This window comes from Gigantopelta aegis, chromosome 4, assembly GCF_016097555.1.
Source record: "Gigantopelta aegis isolate Gae_Host chromosome 4, Gae_host_genome, whole genome shotgun sequence".
In the NCBI taxonomy this organism is placed as follows: domain Eukaryota; kingdom Metazoa; phylum Mollusca; class Gastropoda; order Neomphalida; family Peltospiridae; genus Gigantopelta; species Gigantopelta aegis.
In genome coordinates this window covers 26708671-26734663 of record NC_054702.1, presented here as the reverse complement: position 1 = coordinate 26734663, position 25993 = coordinate 26708671, and the positions used below count along the sequence as shown (strand labels likewise).

Here is a 25993-nt window from a genome sequence, read left to right as displayed (position 1 = left end):
CTGTCACATGCTTTGCACTCTGTCACACCTACAAAGGTCACTGACGTCGTTAAACATAAAATGAAGATCGACGATTTCAGAAAGCAAAATAGCTTGACAAAAAATAAAATACCACCTGCGATAGTCTCCATTAACGAATACAATGATGGAAAAATTTAGGCGTGCAGATGGCCCAAAGGTGCTACAAAAATGACCGAAGTGGCAACTGTCGTACTACTAGCTAATTTTCGGTTCTTATGGCAGTATAGGTCCTGCCTAGCATTGGGTAAAACTTACCTACAATACCTGTAAGGGAACATGGTCAAATTATGTCATCAAAATGGCCGCCTAGATTTTTTGATATTTTCCCATCTAGTTCCGATAGTCTTCACTCTCTTTAGATGCTCGACAGTTTAAACCTTTACTAAAGTTGGAAATGTTATAATACATTTTTAGAACAACATTTATTATTTTGGGGTGTTAATAAATGTTTAAATAGTAAAGAGCGCTTCCAATATGGCTGTCTCCAGGCCAATATTGCTGTTTCCTATCGATAATGAGGTAAGATTTATTAAATTTAAGCCGTACCAGCTTATCTCGTTATAGCTACTACAATGCCTTGATTACTAATAAAAAACATTTTTAAAAAACAACATTGCAATATATTGTGGATTCTGATATTTAGTGTCTGACTGTTTCCTCACAAGAACTATGCTAGTGTTCATTTCGTCAATAGCATTTTTGAAGATATCTAGCTGTGTATGTAAATAAATTTCGTTCAAACACCCTCAAACATGCAAGTATATAATATCACCACACCCACAAATACACAAACACACATAAACATATGCCCCTGTCACCGTTTCTAGTATGCTACTTCATGACACAAGAGGACTTACTCAACTGTATGAAGCCCTTGTACAGACCCTTGTTACAAACATTTTGGAAGTGGTTGGAAGATTCACATCATCTTCAGAGTGAGCTGACAACTATTGTAAATCAGCTGTGTTATGTACGTGCAGAAGATATTACCGAGTTATACAATGAGTATTGGTATATGTAGAGCTGCAACGTTTATTATGAGTCTTGCCAGTTTTATATTTTGTATCATTCTGGGTTTTTTAAGTACAGGGTACAAGGCAATCAATTTATTCATAAGAACCTTCTTTGGAAAATAAGAACAAAATGCAGTCACGACATATATAGCTTTATTAAGAATTGCAATGTGTAGGTGTTTATATCATTGAAAATGTTTTACTGATTCCATAGACTAGTCAAGATACATGAAGTTTCTAATGAACGTTTTACTTGTCACAATTACAAATACATAGTTTGATGCACGTCGGGCTTATTTTGACATTAACATGTAGTGCCACATCAACTTAGACTCTTGTAACAACACTGCAATCTATGAGGTTCACATATGTAGTACCCCATATAGGATCAGAACTGCCTTTATCAAAAGACCACCCCCAACCCTCTGGAGTAGATGCACTTCATTCAGTCTATCCACTGGCGAACCATATTCCAGCTTGGTGGGTGCTGGGTGTTGTAATACGACATCCTAAGATGATGGAATGGTTTCCATCGTTGTTCCATTCAGGTCACTGGTCTTATACAAACTTAAGGTGAAGCGCTGAAGTGTCAACCATTTGCATATACGTGGTGTAAGGCAAAGACACGGGTGTTAGGTAAAGGCACTGGTCACACCAGGGCAGCAGTTCTACGCACCTCGTGCGGTCCTTTCCTAGAACGCAGGAGTAGTATTATATCATGTTACGCTATGAAAAAGAAGCAGAAACAGGTATTTCTCTTTACCCAGGGCGTCATATACACCACTGATGTGATGAAATATTCTCACATTCCTTTTACCCAAGGTAAACAAATGATGAAACTTGCCAATTGAGACAACATATACATTTGTTTCAACAGTGCACACAAGAGAGTTGGTACAGCCGTTCATAATAACGTCCTGCACATGAATTAAAAGCGGTGTCTCATTCCTCGTAGTCACATGGCGGCATTGAACGAACATTTGATCGAAGAATAACTGTGGCACGAAATGTAATGGTCATTTCCTTACTATGGATACGATAAAATGAATGGTGAAACCACAATACTTCATTTCTGTATGGGACTATTGCCAGGGTCGTGCCCCGTGATATCTGTCAGATAAGCTATATCGGTATCACCTTAGCACAGGATACACGGATCATACAGTGCTTGTCGAGTAATCATTTCCTATATGGGATCAAACATTCGGGAGAAATCCATAAGTGCAATTGAAGCCGACGTCCTTGCGTTGGTATAGTGCACATACATCATGAACAACAATCAAAGCGTCCACAGTAGAAAAGCAAAGAAAAGGTATTCAAGGAAGCAGACATCCTGGCTAAAGTGAAATCCTAGGTCCTGCCTCTCATCAAGCATCCTCAGAGGAAGTTACACCACTTTGCTTTTCTCGGACAAAAGTAGATGGATAGTCTAGTGTGCATGGTGTGGATGTGACCAGTGTGTTGTCCAACATGGCGTTCAACCCTTACTCAAAAGTAGATACAGATGGTCCACATCTGCTACTGAAATGCTTTACATTTATCTTGTATGGTAAGTTCAGCAACCTGAACATTATTAACGAAGCAAGCAAGGGGGAGATAATAGAAACCATTTCATTTACACCAGCACTTAAAACAGTTTGCCTAACAAGCTGAAATATGACTTAGCAGTGAACAGTTAACAAAATGCACCCACTCTAGATGGGTGGGGATGGAATTTTGATAAACACAGCCTTTCTACCTGTAACCCCCAAAGTCTGCAGTAAGTTAAGTGGGTGTCGTTCCAGGGACGGGATTTAGCTCAGTCGGTTGAGTGCTTGCTTGAGGTGCTTGCGTCGCAGGATCAAGCCACCTTGATGGATCCATTCAACTGATTGAGTTTTTTCTCCTTCCAACCAGTGCACCACAACTGGTCAAAGGCCGTGGTATGTGCTTTCCTGTCTGTGGAAAAGTGCATATAAAAGATCCTTTGTTACATACAAAAACTAAACGGGTTTCCTCTGATCACTACGAGTCAGAAATATCAAATGTTTGACATCCAATAGCCCATGATAATCAATGTGCTCTAGTGGTATCGTTAAACAAAACAGACTTTTTCCCCCATTACGTCTACGTCTCGATTACAATTGATCTAACAGATAAGCATTACCTGCGTACTGACAAACAATTCGGGTACAGTATTTACGCGGTGTGGGTGCTTAATAAATGGATTTGCTTAACTTTACACGACCAAGCTTCTATTCGTTTGGGTCTGTTAATAATAATAGTACCATAGGTGAAGTGTTTCATTATATTAACTAATATATAAAATGAGATGTTCCTAATTTGTTTTGCATTTGTTTAAAATGGTTAATAATTATGTTAAGTAAGGTGTATTCCAGTACTATATTAACTCATATCAATATTAAAGGAAACATGACACGAGACCATATTATAGCTCATTTTAAAAGAAAAATGATATAAAAATAATATACAAATAACTTTATAACAATAAAATACGTGTAGTTAACTTAAAATGAAGAAATTACGCTAATCAGTATCAAAGTACGATTTATGCATATTTCTTCGTGAGCGTTCGGAAAAAAAGGGAAGTGACGTCAGAGCCGCTGTACTCTTCCATTGTTGTTAACTGTTTATATATGGAGTAAGGGGCTTACGATCTTTTCAGTCCAACAGTGCCGTACTGCGCGGCCTTTGGGTGTAAAAATAAACAGTTTAAACGATCGGGATTGTCTTTTTATGGTTTTCCAAAGGATTGTATCCGAAGAAAGACGCGTGTATTTTATCGCAAAAGAAAAGATTGGACACCAACACCGCATAGTACTTTGGTGTCAGCCTATTTACAGCCCGGAGCCCGAACGTTACCCGGAGACAAAAACAGTACTCGGTTGCGAATGCCGAGGTGTACATTGTACATATTTGGCACAAAGATACACCTCAGCATGATGTATTTATATATGTTAAAACAAAAATGTAGAATGTTTTATTTATTTATTTTTGGGGGAAAAAAAGAAGATTTTTCATGTTAGGGCTGTAGGCCTACATAACAAAATCTGTATTCACCGTCCGAAGAAGGAAACGTCAACAAGTAATTACATATGGCATATACAAACATGGGATTTGGCATCTCAGTACGATGTATTTAAATATGTTTTTAAAAAACGTGTAGAAAACAATAATAATTTTAAATAATGTTTTTAATCTTCGGGCGGAATACGTCACAAAAACGTTCCTCATCGCCCGAAGCCCCAAAGCAACACGAAGTTCAATACAAAATAAACCACTACTGTCGGTGTCGAAATAACTATTATGTTTCATCCACGGGCTGACTTGAGAATCGGAGTGTTGTTTTAGTTAATTGGTCCTTTCTTTCCGTGGCCTGCACATGTGATTCCTGATTGGCAGGTGTATATTGCAGGGTATCGACCAGGTAAGTGATTACCACGGTCTAGACATACGTACAAAATACGTGCCAATTTTTTTAAGATCACAGGGTATTGTGGCGTAACCTATCGCGACTATAGTACAATGTTAATGGACATTATCAGCCGCCCTGCTTCATTACTGTAAATAATGCTGTAAAACCCTTGATTAAGTAGACTTTCCCATATAAAATTACAAAACTGACCAATTACGTAGTACCAAAGAAAAGAAAATTATCACTTGGGTATCGTGAGTGGTCGTTTTTACTCTAACGCACCCTACCAATAGGCCTAATAATATGCTACTTTTTTTTATGAGAGAAAAATACTATAACCCCATTTCGTTCTATTGATGCAAATAGAAATATATTTAGTTTAAAAGTTGATTATACTCTCAAGTCATTTATGTTGTTTTACAAGCCAGGTTAATGAAAGTGAAGCGCCTTGTCGTAAATTAGAGCGTTTGTTTACACTGTGCATACAGATTTCATTATGTACAGCCCGAACATAAAAAATGCGATATTTTCTATAAAAAAAACCCCCACCAAAAAATGTTTGTCCTACATTTATATTTTTTACATATTTAAATACATCATATCGAGGTGTATCTTTATGCTAAATATGAACAGTATACACCTCGGCATTAGCATCCGAGTTTTGGTTTTGTCTCCGGGTTACTTTCGGGCTCCGGGCTGTAAATTGGTCGACCGGTCTGGTCTGGCACCATCAGTTTCTCCACCCTCCGACTCGCTATCCGTTTTTTCATCAGTATCACTGTTGTAAGTAAATGTGTGTCTTTCTTCATTTACTAACAGCTCATATTGATACGGCAAAACGTTTTGCGAACGAACACTCATTGTTTTGGTAAGCTGTGCAAGTCTTAGATTCTTTATGAGTGGTACGGACTAATGCTTTTAAGTGTAAGGCTTCAGATCAAGCGACGCATCTCTGACGTCACGGACCTCGTGATTGCCCTGCTCATTAAAGATCGGCAATTTCCGCTAAGAGCTCGTATCTGGGGTTCTTTTATGGAGATATTTTAAGTAATTAATTTTTTATAAAAATTTTTTTTAGGTGATTCAATTTATAATTAATTGTACATGGTTGGTGCCAAATATGGTTTACGTGACATGTTTCCTTTAAACTCTAATAACATTTACACTAATCACACTGACATTTACATGTTCAAATTATTCCTCAAGTATTAGTCACCAAAATGTCATATTTTCTAATAGGTTTTTTGTTGTTATATATTAATTGTTATTCTGTTAATGAAATGTTACCGGCATCGGTGGTGTGGTTAAGCCATCGGGCATAAGGCTGGTATGTACAGGGTTCGCATCATGGTACCGGTTCCCACCAAGAGCCAGTTTTAAGAACTCAATAGGCCACTACACCCTCTTCTCTCTCACTAACCACTAACAACTAACCCACTGTTCTGGACAAACAGCCCCGATAGCTAAGGCGTGTGCCCAGGACAGCGTGTTTGAACCTTAATTGGATATAAGCACTAAAATAAGTTGAAATGAAATGAAATGTTCACTGGTCCAAACGGAGGTAACAGTTAGATTATTAATGATTCACTCGTTCATTTCTATAATTGAATTTAGTACTCGACCAAATGGCATTTTAACCAAATGAAAGTGAGCCGTTAAGTACAATTTAAAGTCTTAGGGGATACGGTAATAGATGTGCCGCACCGCCGTGTACTGAAATGCATTTCTTACTGTCATAATTACAGTTTCAATAAAACTCACATGCCTGTGCAGTGGCGTACGAAATCAGCAAAGCATCTTCAATAATATATACCTCGGCATATTGCGATTATTGATTTTGTTAATCTATGCCGTGACTACAATATATTTTCTAATTTCAAGTAAGTTGAATTAAGTGATTGCATATCAGAAAGGGTAGGCCAAGGAAAGCCGGCAGCGGATTTCCTCTCTAATTATCTCTGTGGTCCTTAATCATATTTCCGACGTCATAATGCTGCGTGCGTCTTCAAATAAGACAATGTCTTTCTTTCTTTGTATATTGTCTTCTTAAAGACTATCTAAAACACAACGATAATAGAGCGAGAAGCTGTAATGCACAACAGACGTTTGCTTTCCTCAATAATATTTCTCTATATTACGTTTCTTTCATACAAATCTAGCTACTAATAATTGTAATTATATAATTGCTTTCATTGCATCTAAAAATGTTAGGTTAGGCCAACACATTGCGATTCTAATTGGCATGGGTGCTGAGATATTGGTACTATGTTTCTATATGGCGGCCATCTTACAAATTAAATTTAGTCACCATAATGTAATTTGGCCATGTGGTTCATACTAAAAGTTGAAAATTATGGTAACGGGCAACTTGTAGACGACATTTTATGCTTTTATCAGGAAAATCTACACCATTTTACTGGGCTGCTTGTACTAAATACGGTCGCTATTTTGATGACGTCATTTGAACATTTCCCCTCAGAATTTCTGCATAATTTTCACCGATTAGGTAGTCAGGACATATACTACTATTATCCTGTTCAATTATTTAGACCCAAAGTTTTTTGCAAATGTTACGTTTATGTCCTATTCGATATTTGTTTTCTTTGCATTTACATGAAAACAAACCCAAACCCCGACAGGTTTTATATACAAATCATCATATAAAATGCACGAAGTTGACTTAATTCCACTTTTTAAAAATCTCTGTGTCTTTTGAATGCACGTTATTTCTCCTATAAATAACTAAGGTCATTTGCATATCAAAAGCATCATTCTATAGTGCGTTTCAAACTAATGTTCGGTTCTATCGTCCTATCCGCACAAATCGTAGTATGACCTATATTTAAGAAAATATCTGTAAACATGAGGCAGGCGCGGATTCAGGTGGGGAGTTCAAGTGACAAAACCTCAGTTTGAAAAAAACAATATGTATCAAATATTATAATTATATTGTGGAATACACAAGCGCGCGCGCTGAAAGGAGAGAGAGAGAGAGAGAGAGAGAGAGAGAGAGAGAGAGAGAGAGAGAGAGAGAGAGAGAGAGAGAGAGAGAGAGAGAGAGAGAGACGTCATTTATGTAACGACGCACTCAACATATTTTAATCTATGGTTATATGGTTATAGGGAGAGAGAGAGAAGAATATGGTATGCATGCGATTGGTGGAGGTGTGACCCTCTGCACAACCCCAACCCCACTTAAGGCTTCTTTTGTATATGGAGCGGGACGTAGCTCAGAGGTAAAGCGTTCGCTCATGGTAGGTCGACTGATCGATCCCACATGGTGGACCCATTGGGTTGTGTCTAGTTCCAGCCTGTGCACCATAACTGATGTATAAAGGCTGTGGTATGTGCTATCCTGTCTATGGGATGGTGCATATAAAACGTCCCTTATTGCTTATCAAAATTGCTTATCGGAAACAGTGGCCCATGTGGCGGTAGCGAGTTTCTTTCTCACTGTCATAATGCTCCTTAACCGTTTTGTCTGACGCCACATAAACGTATATCAAATGCGTTGAGTGTGTCGTTAAATAAACATTTCTCTCGTATGTATGTGTAGTCTATATGCATTTCTAGTCGATTAGTTTATAGGTTGTTAGGTTGTTAGATAGTGAATGATATGGAAATAAATAGTTTTTGGTGTTAAAGAGTTCATGCGTACATTAAAGTAATACTCCTGATGGGTATGGAGAAATAACTTAATCAGTCGACGAACTCATTTCTTCATCACTATCTTCGTTAAGGGGGACTATCACAGGGGGTATTTTATTTCTTATAAAACTATTTTGTTTTCTAAAATCTTCTTCGATCTTTATTACATGTTTAACTGCGTCAGAGAAGTGTGTAGGTGTGACAGAGTTCAATGCATGTGCAAGTTCTCTCCGCACCGTGGTCATTTTACCATCATTATGACGAGCTATGTGCCCTTTGACTTGCTCCAGATCAGTTCTATCGGATTGAGTTCAGAACGTCTTGGCGGCAGTCTTAGACACAAGTGCCCATGGCGTTCAGCAATATCATCAATAACAAATTGCTTTGCACATTTGTTACTTTTCACAAGTTCATAAAGAACTGGCTTTGTCATGTTACTCTCAAAAGGTATATTTTTGTTTCGTAGCCACGACTGAATTTCTTCCTTTTTAGCGTTTAGTGCAGGACATCGTGTAATCTCAGTTAATTTGTTGTGGTAGCTTGCGTTATCCATGACGATAACCGAATGTTCTGGTAGAGAAGGCATAAGTTGTTCTTCAAACCATTTGATGAAATTTTCATGATTCATCTCACCATGAGATCAAAGATCAATTCACAGCCATCTATCAATCCATATTTATCACAGCCAGCATGACAAATAATAAGTCTTTTTCCCTTCCCAGTCACCGAACAGAGTTTAGGAACTCGATCAGCAGCGTCTGATTTCGGCAGGTGATTGGCGGTACTTGTGCCCGGATGGATATATGTCTAGTGGTGGGATGTTGTGTGGTTGACATTCACCCAGGTCTCATCTTGATACACTATTATATACCCCTGTTCTCGTAAACTGGATATTTCATGGAGATAGGACAGTCTCCTGTCTGATATATTGGCGTCCTCAAAAATCACTTTTCCGGTTGTAGACATTTGTTGGTATTTAAAATCGAGGTCATGGAGTGTTCTTCGTAAAGTTGATATGGATATGTTGATTCCACATTCCTCCCTTAAAGCCACGTTAATCTTATGTAATGTAGGTAATTCGCCCTCTCTATAAAATCTGTATACTCGTCGTCTAATAACACCTTTATCAAATAAATCGATGAGTTTTCGGTCGCGTTTTTTAACAGTGATTTTTGTGCTTGGATTCGTAGGGCTTAGATTTTTCACAGTTCTTTTTACTGTTGAAACCGAAACTTTAAGTGCAGCGGCAACTCGATCGACAATTCGATAAGAAGCATACCTAGGTCTACCGCGCTGATATTCATCTTCAAAATAATCGAAAACGTTCTTAATACACGATTTTACATCAACTGAAGTGTTTTTCGATTTACCCATATTTTTCCTCAAATAACAATAAAAAGAATGTCGACTAATACATTTTCAATGAATTTATATATCCTACCTAACTTGTATTTTACGTGGTTTACACATTGCTACAATAGCACGTGCAGTCATAGATCGAAATAATGATGTTATTGACCAAGCAATGCTATCGTATTTTGAACATTCAGGGCTGTGTCTGCGGGATGAAAAAGTGGTTGAACCCATACGAGTCCGAACAATAGCCCTTTGGTTTTTCGCATTACAAATGTAACACCCAACCCCCAAACCCCAGCCCCTAGCACCACCCTAAATACTATATATATATATATATATATATATATATATATATATATATATAGATATAGATATAGATATAGATATATATATATATATATATATATATATACACGTATGAGTTCCCAATTTAGAGGCAAATTAAATAACATTTATTATTATTATTTGATGTTGGTGGCCTTTGATATTTTATCCCCCCCCCCCCCTGGTCTTCTGGGTCCGGCCCTGCATTAAATTTATTTATAAATTTGAAAAGCACATTCCTGCGGTGTGTGAGGTGATTTGTGTTTATTACTGTGCTACACCTCAGTTGTGTTAGGTTAGGTATGGTATGCTAATATATAATTGGTATAATAAAATAAAAATACATAATACATTAGCTAAATTTATTAAATATAATGCACCTACAAGAAAGGGTTACATGTTCTGTTTGTTTACATCTATGTTTAACGGAAAGATTAGACAATGCTGTTACACACTGCAAAACAATAATAACCTTGATTTAGTGAAACAAGCTATAATGGCCTTCACGTAGCCTCAGATCCCAATGTTTTGATATGCAAATGACCGTAGTTATTTATAGGAGAAATAACGTGCATTCAAAAGACACAGAGATTTTTAAAAAGTGGAATTAAGTCAACTTCGTGCATTTTATATGATGATTTGTATATAAAACCTGTCGGGGTTTGGGTTTGTTTTCATGTAAATGCAAAGAAAACAAATATCGAATAGCACATAAACGTAACATTTGCAAAAAAATTTGGGTCTAAATAATTGAACAGGATAATAGTATCAAGAAATGCAAAATTTAGCTGGTAATTTCCACACGTATATAAAGAAAACAAATATTGAATAGGAATTAAACGCAACATTTACAAATATCTTATGCTCAAACAATTGAACAGGACCATAGAATCTCTTTTTTAAGGAATAACTTAAATTAGGATAAAAGAAAGAAGCTAAAGTTACGAAATGGAGGACAAAAACCGCAGTGGAAGGTGTATACTACCAAATCAAATCCATAGCCGACAATTCTAACAAATGTGGCTAAAACTGCAGCGTATCAATCGACATAAACACCACGGAAATAAATACTACCACCCCTCACCCCTAAAGTGAAAGAAAGAAAGAAATGTTTTATTTAACGACGCACTCAACACATTTTATTTACGGTTATATGGCGTCAGACATATGGTTAAGGACCACACAGAGTTTGAGAGGAAACCCGCTGCCGCCACTACATGGGCTACTCTTTCCGATTAGCAGCAAGGGATCTTTTATTTGCGCTTCTTACAGGCAGGATAGCACAAAACATGGCCTTTGTTGAACCAGTTATGGAACACTGGTCGGTGCAAGTGGTTTACACCTACCCATTGAGCCTTGCGGAGCACTCACTCAGGGTTTGGGGTCGGTATCTGGATTAAAAATCCCATGCCTCGACTGGGTTCCGAACCCAGTACCTACCAGCCTGTAGACCGATGGCCTAACCACGACGCTACCGAGGCCGGTCCCTAAAGTGAATCAGAAAAAAAATAGGGGGTCAAGATGCTCATTTTAAAGATAACGGTTAGGGTCTATGAGTACCCTAGTCCCGCACAAAACTTTAGTACTTTTTTTTACAGGTACCCCATACATGTTCTAGCACAAAGCAACCTGACACAGTGGTACAAGATGAAATAAAATTGCATACATTTTTTGGCCCAGATGAAACAAACTGTTATTTATAACCAACACACTCAACACTTGTGGTGTTAACTAAAAGCATCAAAAGTTGGATGCACCTCGAACTTTGACCCAGCCGGAAATTAATTGGTTTAGTACTACCTGGAATGTGGGAATACAATAACGGAATAGCAGGATAATAACGTCGAACTCTTTGTTGATATATCGCGGATCCCGTTACATACAGGAGTAGAAAACGGGTGTTTTGTTTAACGATACCCTTAGAGCACACTGAATTATTTATCGTCGGCTTTTGGATCTCAAACATTTGGTAATTTTTACATTGTTTTTTTACATTATTTTTCATTAGTAGCAAGGGATGTTTTATAAATTGCATCGTCCCACAGGCAGGATAGCACATACCACGGTTTTTGATATACCAGTCGTGGTGCACTGGCTGTAACGAGAAATAATCCAATGGGCACACCGATAGGGAACGATTAACCACTGGGATACGCCCTGCCCACAAGAGGAGTAGATTTTGTTTGTTTGTTTGTTTGTTTAACGACACCCCATTAATCATTGGCTATTGGTAATTTTGACACGTAGTCATCAGAAGAAACCCGATACATTTTTTTTGTAATGCAGCAAGGGATATTTTATATGCACCATCCCACAGACAGAACAGCACATACCACGACCTTTGATATACCAGTCGTGGTGCACTGGCTGTAACGAGAAATAGCCCAATGGGCCCTCCGATGGGTATCGATCCCAGACCGACCGCGCATCAAGCGAGTGCATTACCACAAGGTTACATCCCGTTCCTCAGAGGAGTAGAATTCTTCATGTAGTAAACTGACCACACCAGATCCCTGTTGTCCAACGCATAGTTAAATTAACCCTGGGTTAGTCTAATAGTTTCCTTTCAATTATTTTCTCGTAATTACAGTATAAATCAACATTTGATTATGTATGGATACCTTTGGTTCTAAATCAAGTTTCAATATTATGTTTTCAAGTATAATTTGTATTGTTGATCGAGTCCTTGGTTTAAAATTGTTTCTGTTAACCAATGGTTAAGCTAACTAACGTTTTAACAACCGGCTCTAGATGTTTAGTCAAATTGTTTCAGGGTAATATAATTACTGTAGGTTAATTTGAAAATTGACCGCAATTAATTTTCGCTTCATGCATATGTGAAACGAAAAGATTACTAGTATATGTGTACTATCTTGAATTTCCACTATCTGTTCTGCTGGGCTTTCGCCACTATCACAGAAGAAGGAATTTTACACAATATAGTCCGGCAGCGAACCACTAACCCTCAAGTTAGGTATTAAGTTTATGTTTTGCTGAGTATAGTTATTTAAGACATCTATTTCACAGATCTGATCGATGACATCGTGTCACCTTTGGGCATTTTGAGATTTTAAAATATATATCTTTAGCCATTTTATTGTCAATAACTGGTAATATTGTCCCAGTAGTAGATACACAATTAGGAAGGATTCGTGACAAATGTTCCTGGAATTAAGTTTTTCAATATTTTCTAGATCACTCAGACCTGCCGACCTAACTAAGATGGGGCTGCCCTTTCGAGAAAGTGGGTGTGTCCCACAATGTGTCCTTTTTCCAAATGGCCGCCATTATAAATCTTCAATCATTAAAAGGACCAAAAATATGTTGTTGCTTCAAACCTGGCAAAAAGGTTAGAAACACGCATTGGAAACCATAAACAGTATTAAAGTTTGACATTTGAATATATGGGCGTGGTCAACAGAGTTTGTTTTTCGAAAATGGCCGCCTTTTTCTGTTCTCTGCATATTCTTTCAAATGTCATATACTAAATTTTATATATATGCAATTGACGATATCTTGTGATTCAGCTGGATTTGGTTTTCTTTTAAATATAATATGCGTAAGCAGGTCTTTGGACTATACGGCCATCACATTGTTATTCTTCAGAACGGCGGCCATTTTGGAAGATGGTTATGCCCGTAGTCGGCTGCCTTATTGGATCAAATTTTGTAAACTAAACATACATGTATGAGTAACCTGAATTTGGTGTTTCAAGATTCTTTATTTTATAATTACAATGTGTGGTTGATGCATACTGCACACTAAACAGCGCACGCTAAGAATGATGATATACTTCAAGGACCTGTCAGGAATTCTAAATGGTGTGCGGTTGGGTTAAACTATACGCAGACAGAACATTGAGAAGTCGTTATTTAGTATATTGTGTAATTTATATATTTTTTTTAAATCAGGTTGAAAGTTATAACTGTAGAAATTAAATGTAAAATATGTTGCATTTTATTGTTTTAGCAGTAAATATCGGCATACTTTATATTGGGGCCCATCTACATGGGAGTGGGCAACCACACAGAGTCCTTGAGTCTTCTACACGACAGGCAAATATAAAATGTTGTGAGAAAGGAAAGGTGTGATTTCCGGGAGCAATATGACATACCCCTCCACCACCATCCTGGCTACACCAGTGGCTATAGACCTTTTTATTGCTGTTGGTTGCTAATGGCGTGTCTAGGGCATTATTACAAGTATACTATATTCAGTGGTAAGGGTATGCAACACTGTGGTCCCCTACCGTTTGGGCCTTAGGGTGCACAATATTTGATAATATTACAATACTTGCTGTACAGTTGATTCCAAGCCTAGCATAGGTGAATTTGCTTACAAGACCTTCTTGGAGCTTTACAACTAGATAGATCGTCTTTTGTCTTCCCATTCCGGATTGTGTTTAGTGGTACTTGTAGCAATAATTTCCCTAATACTGTTGTATATTAGCAACAGTGAAAGAGCGAGTGCTGACAAAAGTATTAATGAAAACACTGACTGTTTTTTAGGTTGTGTCATTCAATAATGTAAAAACTAATGTCACCGTGTTTATTTAAACAATAATTGAGCTTTTGGAAAGGTGAACAGCATTTTATTCTTAAGCGTCACCTAGGCCAGATCCAACATGATCTCTCAAACGAGGGCTAATTGATGGTATGGTGAAAGCAACCCAGTGACTATGCCCGATAACACCAGTTCCATGTTGCCCTTTCGTTTCAAAAACAAGTGATTCAAGATTGTCCAAGCACCCTTCCTCGGTTTAAGTTTTTCAAATGCATTGAAAGACTATCTGCGTACAAACTATTTTCTTCAGATATTTTTTTTGTTGTGGTTTATTTTCCAAAGACCAGAGAGCGACATTTGACCTCTTGCGCAACCATAAAAGCATGTTCCAACATGGGTAATCGACATTGTCTTCAAAGGATCATTTCTATGGCTTTTACATTTTTGTTGGTGGAGTGCAATATATATAATACAGAGAGAGAGAGAGAGAGAGAGAGAGAGAGAGAGAGAGAGAGAGAGAGAGAGAGAGAGAGAGAGAGAGAGAGAGAGATCTATGCTGCTCATGTCAGGCTTTGTGCTTCCTACTTCTGTCTAGTCATGACAGCTTTGTTGTTTTTTGGATGAAACCCATATGATGATCATAGTTTAATAACACGTTCGGCCATTCATGTTTTGAATGCGATATATAGCCAAGCACCTTCAAAACTTCAAAATATCTCACAGGCCTTTACTAGGAGTGTATGTCTATTTAATTAAATTAAATTAACTTGCATTACATTACAACTGCTCAAATATCACACGGCAACCTTCATAGGTGCATGCATATTGTGTTCATAAATTGGTTAGGGTGAAATTCATCATAATTATGTTTCACAACAGTTTAAGAAGATCAATTAAAATACATGTATACATCTCCTGTAATGATATTTCGACCATCTAAAGCTGTCCTATTTCTAAGTTTTTCTTCCTAACACAAAACCAATCGCTTGTCAGACAATCTATACCCTATTACCGAGATCGCATAGGTTTATAGCCTTGGATATGTCAGTTATTTGCATTCATCTGTTATATGCATAGTCACATCATAATTCTTCTAACAATATACAATAGTTTATTCGTAACATGTCCATTATTACTTTTTAAACAGACTACAGATGTAAGCCAATTTTATCCACCCTGTTTCCACCCAGTGTGAAGCAGCTACATATTATAAACACAATGGACTGGTTATTGTATGTGATAATCATGATGCATTGATAATTAATCATTTGTTATAGATTTCCTTTCGAACATTACGTTATCTGTTCGCGGACATAGTCGAACAAACACCAAAATTGAATATCAAATACAAGTATATGCATGTTGCAATGATTAAAAAAAAAAGTAAAGTAAAGTTTGTTTTATTTAACGACGCCACTAGAGCACATTGATTTTTTATCTTATCATCGGCTATTGGACGTCAAACATATGGTCATTCTGACACTGTTTTTTTAGAGGAAACCCGCTGTCGCCACATAGGCTGCTCTTTTACGACAGGCAGCAAGGGATCTTTTATTTGCGCTTCCCACAGACAGGATAGCACAAACCATGGCCTTTGTTGAACCAGTTATGGATCACTGGTCGGTGCAAGTGGTTTACACCTACCCATTGAGCCTTGTGGAGCACTCACTCAGGGTTTGGAGTCAGTATCTGGATTAAAAATCCCATGCCTCGACTGGGATTCAAACCCAGTACCTACCAGCCTGTAGACCGATGGCCTAACCACTACGCCACCGAGGCCGGTCGTTGCAATGATTAAACACACATGCAAGAAGAAGATCACGAAACTCAAGACAATATTTCAATATTCATATCTCAACTAGATGTAAACCTTGATACCCACGGAAAGGTTTAAATTGGGATAGGTAGCCCTACACACAAAAAACAAAAAAACAACAAAAAAAAACAACAACAACAACCCCGACTGCCATGTAGATAGCAAACGCTCATTGGCCGAAGCTATATACAAGGCCGCTGTGTATACCTATATGCATGTAGCCGCTTATGTGTTAGATAACAAATATGGCTACCTCTATCACGGTTGTATTTATGGAATTCATATTTGTAGACAATATATTTTAAAATGCCCAAAGGTGACAAAATGTCATCCGCCGGAAATACGTTCTGGGATACGTCATTAAACAAAATCAACAATAAAAAATGTAATACCCCAATTTCGACTTTCGAGAAAAATCGCATGTCTCTGCCGGACTAGTACATGTATAGAGGGACTAACTGGCTACTATTTTAAAATATCGGCTTTATCCTGCGAAGGTTGGAATGGCGAATATGCAAGAATCTGTTCAGTGGCATTCGCCATTCGACCTGATCAGGATAAAGCCCATATTTTTAGACAGTAACCAGTTATTTTATTTGTGAAACAGTCCTACTTTTTATATAATATAAATTAAATCAACCTCTTATTTCACACTTTTATTGTTTTACCGTCTTAATTGGTTGGCTTGTGCTCATCGGGTATCTGTGCAACAAAACAAAACAGTTCTTATTCACATAATATAGATTATAATACTAAATATTTTGTCATTAAGGTTAATATTATTATTATTATTATTATTATATTTTAACATTCCTTTGCTCATCATAGCTAGAGTAAAAGTAGTTACGTCCTAAAAAGCAATGTTGTGGTCAGTGTCCAAAAATATAGAAATTAATCTAGTTGTGTTATTTTGCCAATATAGGTTGGACTATACCAATTCAAATCCCATAGGCGACCATGTTAACGTTTGTGTTTAAAAACACTATATGCAATATATCAACCAAACTGTGACCCATAAATATCAGTACTACAACCCCTACCTCGAAGTAATAACTGCAGAAAATGGTACCTTTCATGGCTCATTTTCGGTATAACCAGATGTTTCTGCAACACCCCTAGTTTCGCACAAAATTTTAGTACTTTTTTTTACAGGTACCCCATACATGTTCCAAGCACAAGGCTACTTGACACGGTGGTACTACATCAAATAAAATTGCATACATTTTTAGCCCAGATGAAACTAAATTTTTTTACAACCAACACACTCACATTTATAACCAATCACAGGACTTGTGGTGTTAACTTCTCTATCAAAAGTTCGGTACACCTCGAACTTCGACCCAGCCGGAAATTAATTGGTATAGTGCAACCTATACTGATAACATACATGTTTCAAAGGTGGTGAATCATGTGTTTTTATGACAGCCAGGATCTGGTGTCTTCTGACATAAACTGACAACCTCACTGAAACTGTTGTTTCTACAGTGCAACCTAATTTAATGTACACCTCACACAAAAAAAGTATTTTGTACAGTTTTGTACAAATGCAATATGTCATATTTGAACAAATAATTTTTTTTTAAATAATACTCCTGCAGATATTTATTGTCAGATGTGTGTGTGTGCTCAGCTATATATGTAGAGACAGCATGGCTATTCAGAGTACCTCAACTCCTTAAACTTATTCCATTGAAACACATGTACTTGACTGACCCCTAGATTATGAAGACCTCAATAGGCACATCAAAGAAATATCAGTATTAAAAAAATACAATGTCTGAGGAAGGGAAAACCAACATGACTGCATCTGTATGAAGTAATGACTTAATGTCCTGCACATCACTGTTGGAAGAAAATCATGTATGCTGAGTGTGGGCATCTTCAAGTTACCATGTGCGGGAATTTCAAATCCATCAGCTATGCAGATTTTCAAATTGGACCATCAAAACCATTGGCAGCCACCAATATTCCTAACTATATTTTATGTATACCCTACTGTAGTTGGAGGTTTTAAAAATGTTTGATATCTGGAATTATCATGCAGCTTTCGCATATTTATTTTTGATTCATTACTAAAAAAACCTGTTTTTAAGTGACATAATTACCCGAACATCTATTTTATTGCATTATTTTCTAATCCAGATCAATACAATATGTATATTGGATGTATTCCTACAATCTGTAATCCAGCATATCATTTAGCTATTAACATTGGATAATACAGCATTAACAATAAAATAAATCATCAAATTACACCAAGGTAGATAATCAAATCTGGAAAAATTGGTTCCAAATCTAGTATACACTTAAAATACACTTCATGGGAGCAAACTAAGTGATTATTTAAAAAAAAGATTTGATCTGGAGACCTAAAGATATGTTTAACAAGCTTATTGTTATGTATAAATGAGAACAGAAGGCACAGTAGTGACAAAATTTTTAATTATGGCTTTGGTAAAAAAAATTCTTCAAAGTAAAAAAATGTTTCCCCTAAAACTACAAATGTGTCTAAAATATGACTTAGCACCCTATAAATATGCCAAAAGGACAATAAAAATCAAGGTCTTTAAAAAGTTAAGCTATCAGAAGTACACACATGAAACATTAATTATGTTTATAGAAGTTAAAGACATTATCCCAATATTGGCACATGTTATTTTTAATATAAAAATAAATTGCTATTAAAATCTAAGTTCAGATTGCCTAGATATATTAACATATTTAAGAGCAGTTGTATATGGCAAGTCAAACACCATGTAAATAAGAACATTCAAATCTGTATAGTATGAATTATAGGCCAAAACCAACTTTTCCTCAGTGCTAATTTTTGTTCAAACTCCATTCAGAGCTATGTACAGTAATTATTGTCAAGGTCAAGGTCATTGTGAACTTGCATGGCCGAGTGACGGCTAATTAATCAAATAGTGTAATTTAATTTAATTAAATGACAAAAATCATAATCTTTTTTATTATGCACTGAATATGTGCTATAGGTTGGACTATACCAATTCAAATCCCATAGGCGACCATGTTAACGTTTGTGTTTAAAAACACTATATGCAATATATCAACCAAACTGTGACCCATAAATATCAGTACTACAACCCCTACCTCAAAGTAATAACTGCAGAAAATGGTACCTTTCATGGCTCATTTTCGGTATAACCAGATGTTTCTGCAACACCCCTAGTTTCGCACAAAATTTTAGTACTTTTTTTTACAGGTACCCCATACATGTTCCAAGCACAAGGCTACTTGACACGGTGGTACTACATCAAATAAAATTGCATACATTTTTAGCCCAGATGAAACTAAATTTTTTTACAACCAACACACTCACATTTATAACTAATCACAGGACTTGTGGTGTTAACTTCTCTATCAAAAGTTCGGTACACCTCGAACTTCGACCCAGCCGGAAATTAATTGGTATAGTGCAACCTATACTGATAACATACATGTTTCAAAAGGTGGTGAATCATGTGTTTTTATGACAGCCAGGATCTGGTGTCTTCTGACATAAACTGACAACCTCACTGAAACTGTTGTTTCTACAGTGCAACCTAATTTAATGTACACCTCACACAAAAAAAGTATTTTGTACAGTTTTGTACAAATGCAATATGTCATATTTGAACAAATAATTTTTTTTAAAATAATACTCCTGAAGATATTTATTGTCAGATGTGTGTGTGTGCTCAGCTATATATGTAGAGACAGCATGGCTATTCAGAGTACCTCAACTCCTTAAACTTATTCCATTGAAACACATGTACTTGACTGACCCCTAGATTATGAAGACCTCAATAGGCACATCAAAGAAATATCAGTATTAAAAAAATACAATGTCTGAGGAAGGGAAAACCAACATGACTGCATCTGTATGAAGTAATGACTTAATGTCCTGCACATCACTGTTGGAAGAAAATCATGTATGCTGAGTGTGGGCATCTTCAAGTTACCATGTGCGGGAATTTCAAATCCATCAGCTATGCAGATTTTCAAATTGGACCATCAAAACCATTGGCAGCCACCAATATTCCTGACTATATTTTATGTATACCCTACTGTAGTTGGAGGTTTTAAAAATGTGTGATATCTGGAATTATCATGCAGCTTTCGCATATTTATTTTTGATTCATTACTAAAAAAACCTGTTTTTAAGTGACATAATTACCCGAACATCTATTTTATTGCATTATTTTCTAATCCAGATCAATACAATATGTATATTGGATGTATTCCTACAATCTGTAATCCAGCATATCATTTAGCTATTAACATTGGATAATACAGCATTAACAATAAAATAAATCATCAAATTACACCAAGGTAGATAATCAAATCTGGAAAATTGGTTCCAAATCTAGTATACACTTAAAATACACTTCATGGGAGCAAACTAAGTGATTATTTAAAAAAAAGATTTGATCTGGAGACCTAAAGATATGTTTAACAAGCTTATTGTTATGTATAAATGAGAACAGAAGGCACAGTAGTGACAAAATTTTTAATTATGGCTTTGGTAAAAAAAATTCTTCAAAGTAAAAAAATGTTTCCCCTAAAACTACAAATGTGTCTAAAATATGACTTAGCACCCTATAAATATGCCAAAAGGACAATAAAAATCAAGGTCTTTAAAAAGTTAAGCTATCAGAAGTACACACATGAAACATTAATTATGTTTATAGAAGTTAAAGACATTATCCCAATATTGGCACATGTTATTTTTAATATAAAAATAAATTGCTATTAAAATCTAAGTTCAGATTGCCTAGATATATTAACATATTTAAGAGCAGTTGTATATGGCAAGTCAAACACCATGTAAATAAGAACATTCAAATCTGTATAGTATGAATTATAGGCCAAAACCAACTTTTCCTCAGTGCTAATTTTTGTTCAAACTCCATTCAGAGCTATGTACAGTAATTATTGTCAAGGTCAAGGTCATTGTGAACTTGCATGGCCGAGTGACGGCTAATTAATCAAATAGTGTAGTTTAATTTAATTAAATGACAAAAATCATAATCTTTTTTATTATGCACTGAATATGTGCTATAGGTTGGACTATACCAATTCAAATCCCATAGGCGACCATGTTAACGTTTGTGTTTAAAAACACTATATGCAATATATCAACCAAACTGTGACCCATAAATATCAGTACTACAACCCCTACCTCAAAGTATTAACTGCAGAAAATGGTACCTTTCATGGCTCATTTTCGGTATAACCAGATGTTTCTGCAACACCCCTAGTTTCGCACAAAATTTTAGTACTTTTTTTTACAGGTACCCCATACATGTTCCAAGCACAAGGCTACTTGACACGGTGGTACTACATCAAATAAAATTGCAGACATTTTTAGCCCAGATGAAACTAATTGTTTTTACAACCAACACACTCACATTTATAACCAATCACAGGACTTGTGGTGTTAACTTCTCTATCAAAAGTTCGGTACACCTCGAACTTCGACCCAGCCGGAAATTAATTGGTATAGTGCAACCTATATATAGTATAAAATGATATACTATCCACATTACCTTTATTAAGACACGTTTTTGTAGTTCCCACCCGAATACAAACTTGTGTTTCAACACATTGATTGTTCTTGCAAGGACCATTATCCTGAAAATAATTTAATAATGTTTTAACGAACAATGTTGGCAAATGTCACAACAATAATAAACAAATAATAATAATAAATACGTAAATATTTTTTTTAAACATAGTAATAATAACCTAATAATAGCAATAATAACAAGGAGAGGAAGAAAAAAGAAAGAAAAAGCAAAAGAAGAGAGTAAAACGAAGGTAAATAGTTTGTCTAAAATCAATGTCACATTAGGCGCTATGAATTTCAAGATATATGTTACTCTTTTGTAATATATTATGCTCATATATCAGTACCTGCTAAAAATGATTGAAGTAGATGGTTCACACTTAACCTATAATTCAATTGTCAGAATTTAATAAAATTGTATTTCATTTATATCACTCACTCAGCCACCCGGTCTTCGTGTTATTTTTGTTTCCGTATTTATTAATTATGGCAGGATTTAAAACAATTCTTAATTTTGCTTGTAAACTAGGCTATAAAAATAAGCTATCTAAAGTACATATTAAAATAATAACTATTACATACATACATAATTAACCAAATATTAAGTATGTCACATTCAAAACGGATACAAACAGTTCTAACAACTACTAATGGTATACTATTTTTAAACAGTAGAAGAGACAGATTACGGATTAAAGGGACATTCCTGAGTTTGCTGCAATTTTTAAGATGTTATCGACTAACAGAGACCTTTAACTATTGTAATTACATATCAAATATATTTTTCTGAATAAAATATTAGTGGCTGTATATTAAACGTGTTTCTCATCGTTCTAATATTTGTACTAGGTTGAATTTCATTTTATTTCCTAAAAAACTTTATTTTTTTCGTACGTACCAAATTATTGGAAGACAAAATCCAGTGTGGGCTTCTTACAAATATTAAGACGACCAGAATCACATTGAATATACAGACACCGATATTCTAAACAAGAATATATATTTAATATGTAAGTTTAATCGTATAAATATTTTCTTAGTCGGAAATATCTTACAATGCAGCAAACTCAGGAATGTCCCTTTAAGTGATTCAGCAAAATAGTACATAACCTACAGATGTATACCATGAATTTGTTACGATAGGAACATGAAGCTTCAGAATGATTTTATTCCACTTATTACCAATATTCTAATTGGTGAATATGTAGCAATAATAATGAAACTAACGTTAGCCATTTAACTCTTCTCTTCTTCTTTTTTTGTAAATTGCCAATAGTAAGCAGAGTTAGGTTAATTCGAATTTACACGTAAAATCATAAAGGATTCTATGGAAAATAAAATTTATAATCTAATCTTGGACAAAGAGGAAGCTCCTGGTCCGTAATATTTTGCAATTAAGGACTTAATATGTTACACTGATCATTAATTCAAAGGTCAAAACAGGAATCAATAGGAAAATGTTTGAATAAAGATACCCCAGCACATGTTCAATTTTAAAAATGTAAGAATGTATCCTCTGAAGACTTTCGATCCTGCGACCAAAGTGCTCTACTTGGATCCTACACACTAAGAAAGTTAAATGTTGTTTTATTTAACGACACCACTAGAGCACATTGATTAATTAATCGTCGGCTATTTATAGAAAATATATTTAATATAGAAGTTTAATCGTAGAACTATTTTATTGGTCGGAAACATCTTACAATGCAGCAAATTCAGGAATGTGCCTTTAAATATATTTTCTTGTTTAGAATATCAGTGTCTGTATATGCAATTCGTTTCTGGTCGACTAAATATTTGTAAGAAGCCCAAACTGGATTTTGTCTTTAAATAATTTCGTACATACGAAAAAATCATTTTTAGGAAATAAAATGAAATTTAACCTAGCATAAATATTAGAACGAGCAGAAACACGTTTAAAGCCGCACACCCTAGTTCCATCCAGCGAAAATAAATTATAATTTGGTTAATCTACAAATCTGTAACACACTTAGATCACGTTTTTATCAAATGGAGTAAAAAAGAAGGTTTTATATCGATAAATACCATGGGAATCCCCATGTCCCAATTGCTTGAAATAATTTTGAAAGTTAGTATTTTGATGTCACCGGTAGATGTCGCTCGAAGCACAACAATGCCCACGTCACGACAAATTTCACAGACTTGGGGTGCGTTTCTTTCACCTCTCCTGGACATGTTCCAACTGTTCTGTCCTGGTTGTATCCCCTCTCCAGATATGTAAGACTTAGCAAAATTATTGGTTTTAAGGGTTTGTAACGTTTTGTATTGGGACACTTACTTGTCTGAACTTTATTGTTACTGAAAATGTTCACGAACTGTGAAGAAAAATCTCACAAATGAACAACAACAAATCGGATGTTGATTGCGCGAACCGTGCACGAGAAAACAAACCGAACCAAAATGATAACGGTCACGTGGTATACCAACGTCTGTGACATTGAAGTGGAAATATCCCCTCTAAAAATAGATTAGACCTTGTCTGCTCAACGGTTTTTTCTCAAACGTGCGTCCGTTTTTAAGAAATACGAAAAATGTATTTTGTGGTATTACAAACACCAGGATTACCAAAAAACACTTCAGGTGAATGGAAATGTATATTCTAAATAATAAACGGTAAGTAAAGTGCAATTTTATTTGTGAAAAAATGGGTTTAATAGTGAAAAACAACGCCGTAATGGTTAACAACTAGCGGTAACTAGGGTGTGTCCCTTTAATATACAGCCATTAATATTTTATACAGAAAAATATATTTGATATGTAATTACAGTCGTCAAAAAGTCTCTATTAGTCGATAACATCTTAAAAATTGCAGCAAACTCAGGAATGTCCCTTTAAGAACTATCTGTGTGTATTTGGGCGTCTTTCTGTGTAAAGTTAAAGTTTGTTTTGTTTATCGACACCACTAGAACACATTGCTTTATTAATCATCAGCTTTTCGATTTGGTAATGCTTATGTATAGTCTTAGAGAGGAAACATGCTACATTTTTCCATTAGTAGCAAGGGTTGGTTGATAAGCACCATCCCTCAGAGAGGACAGCACATACCACGGCCTTTCATATATCGGCCGTGGTGCACTGGATGGAACGAGAAATAGCCCTATAGGTTCACCGACAGGGATCGATACCAGAGCGACCACGTATCAGGCAAGTGTTTTACCACTGGGTTACGTTTTGCCCCGTCTATGTAGTACGTATATGTATATGTATATGTATATGTATATGTATATGTGTATGTATGTATGTATGTATGTATTGGTATATGAATTTTGATACATGTATATTGTGTGTATGCATTTATGTATGTGCATATAATACGTACGTATGTATGTATGTATATGCTTATTTATTTATGTGTAATAAAGTAACAATAATAATAATATTACCTGACTCATGAATCGTTTTTCAGCAAACACGAGCCCGGGGTGTGTTTCAAAGGAGGATGGGTTTGCTGTAAGCAGATCCTGGTAGAGGGATGTGCATTCCCGAGTTTTGGGATTGTAGTTCACGGACTTGCATAGCGAATTCAGAGCACATAAATTCTTACACTGAAGAAAATTCTTCACTATGTCCGTGCTAAGCTCTGACCCCGTTAGACGACGGGTACGTGCTGGAATATTTTGGCCTGTATACCCAGACACCACGGTGAGGAGACAAAAACACCATGGAACCGTTTGCACTGAAAATCCCTGTGATCTCTTCATGGCCAAGGTAAATATACACAAAAGTCACTACGAGACTGTCTGCTATGATTTCGCCTGTGGTATGAGCATGACTTGTCCAGTTCTATGAGCCATATGCACATAGTCTTATCACTTTCTGAGCAAGATATTGGCATAATCATACTAAGTAAAAAAAAAAAAAAACACAAAACAAAAACAAAGCCAGACCAATCAAAATAACGTACGCCCGTAGTCAATGAATCGATTTGCGCATCATATTCCTATTGAACGTATCAATTATTTAATATACGAATAAAACCCTACAACTGCACGAACCAAATTAAGTCATGCAGTCTTTACATAGGCCTCTACCGGCCTCTTTGGCGTCGTGGCAGGCCATCGGTCTACAGGCTGGTAGGTACTGGGTTCGGATCCCAGTCGAGGCATGGGATTTTTAATCCAGATACCGACTCCAAACCCTGAGTGAGTGCTCCGCAAGGCTCAATGGGTAGGTGTAAACCACTTGCACCGACCAGTGATCCATAACTGGTTTAACAAAGGCCATGGTTTGTGCTATCCTGCCTGTGGGAAGCGCAAATTAAAGATCCCTTGCTGCCAATCGGAAGAGTAGCCCATATAGTGGCAACA

General features: G+C 36.1%; 1 protein-coding gene across 1 annotated transcript in view; it reads right to left on the bottom strand.

Moving 5' to 3' along the window:
* Positions 1-25513, bottom strand: part of LOC121369768 (sushi, von Willebrand factor type A, EGF and pentraxin domain-containing protein 1-like) — a 31937-nt gene extending 6424 nt beyond the window's left edge. Inside the window, exons 1-2 of the mRNA XM_041494827.1 lie at positions 25070-25513; positions 21646-21730 (exon numbers count right to left, since the gene is read on the bottom strand). Of these exons, the coding sequence (XP_041350761.1) occupies positions 21646-21730; positions 25070-25387 (403 nt within the window). The 5' untranslated portion in view covers positions 25388-25513. The remainder of the gene's footprint in view (positions 1-21645; positions 21731-25069) is intronic.
* Between the last annotated feature and the right edge of the window lie 480 nt (positions 25514-25993).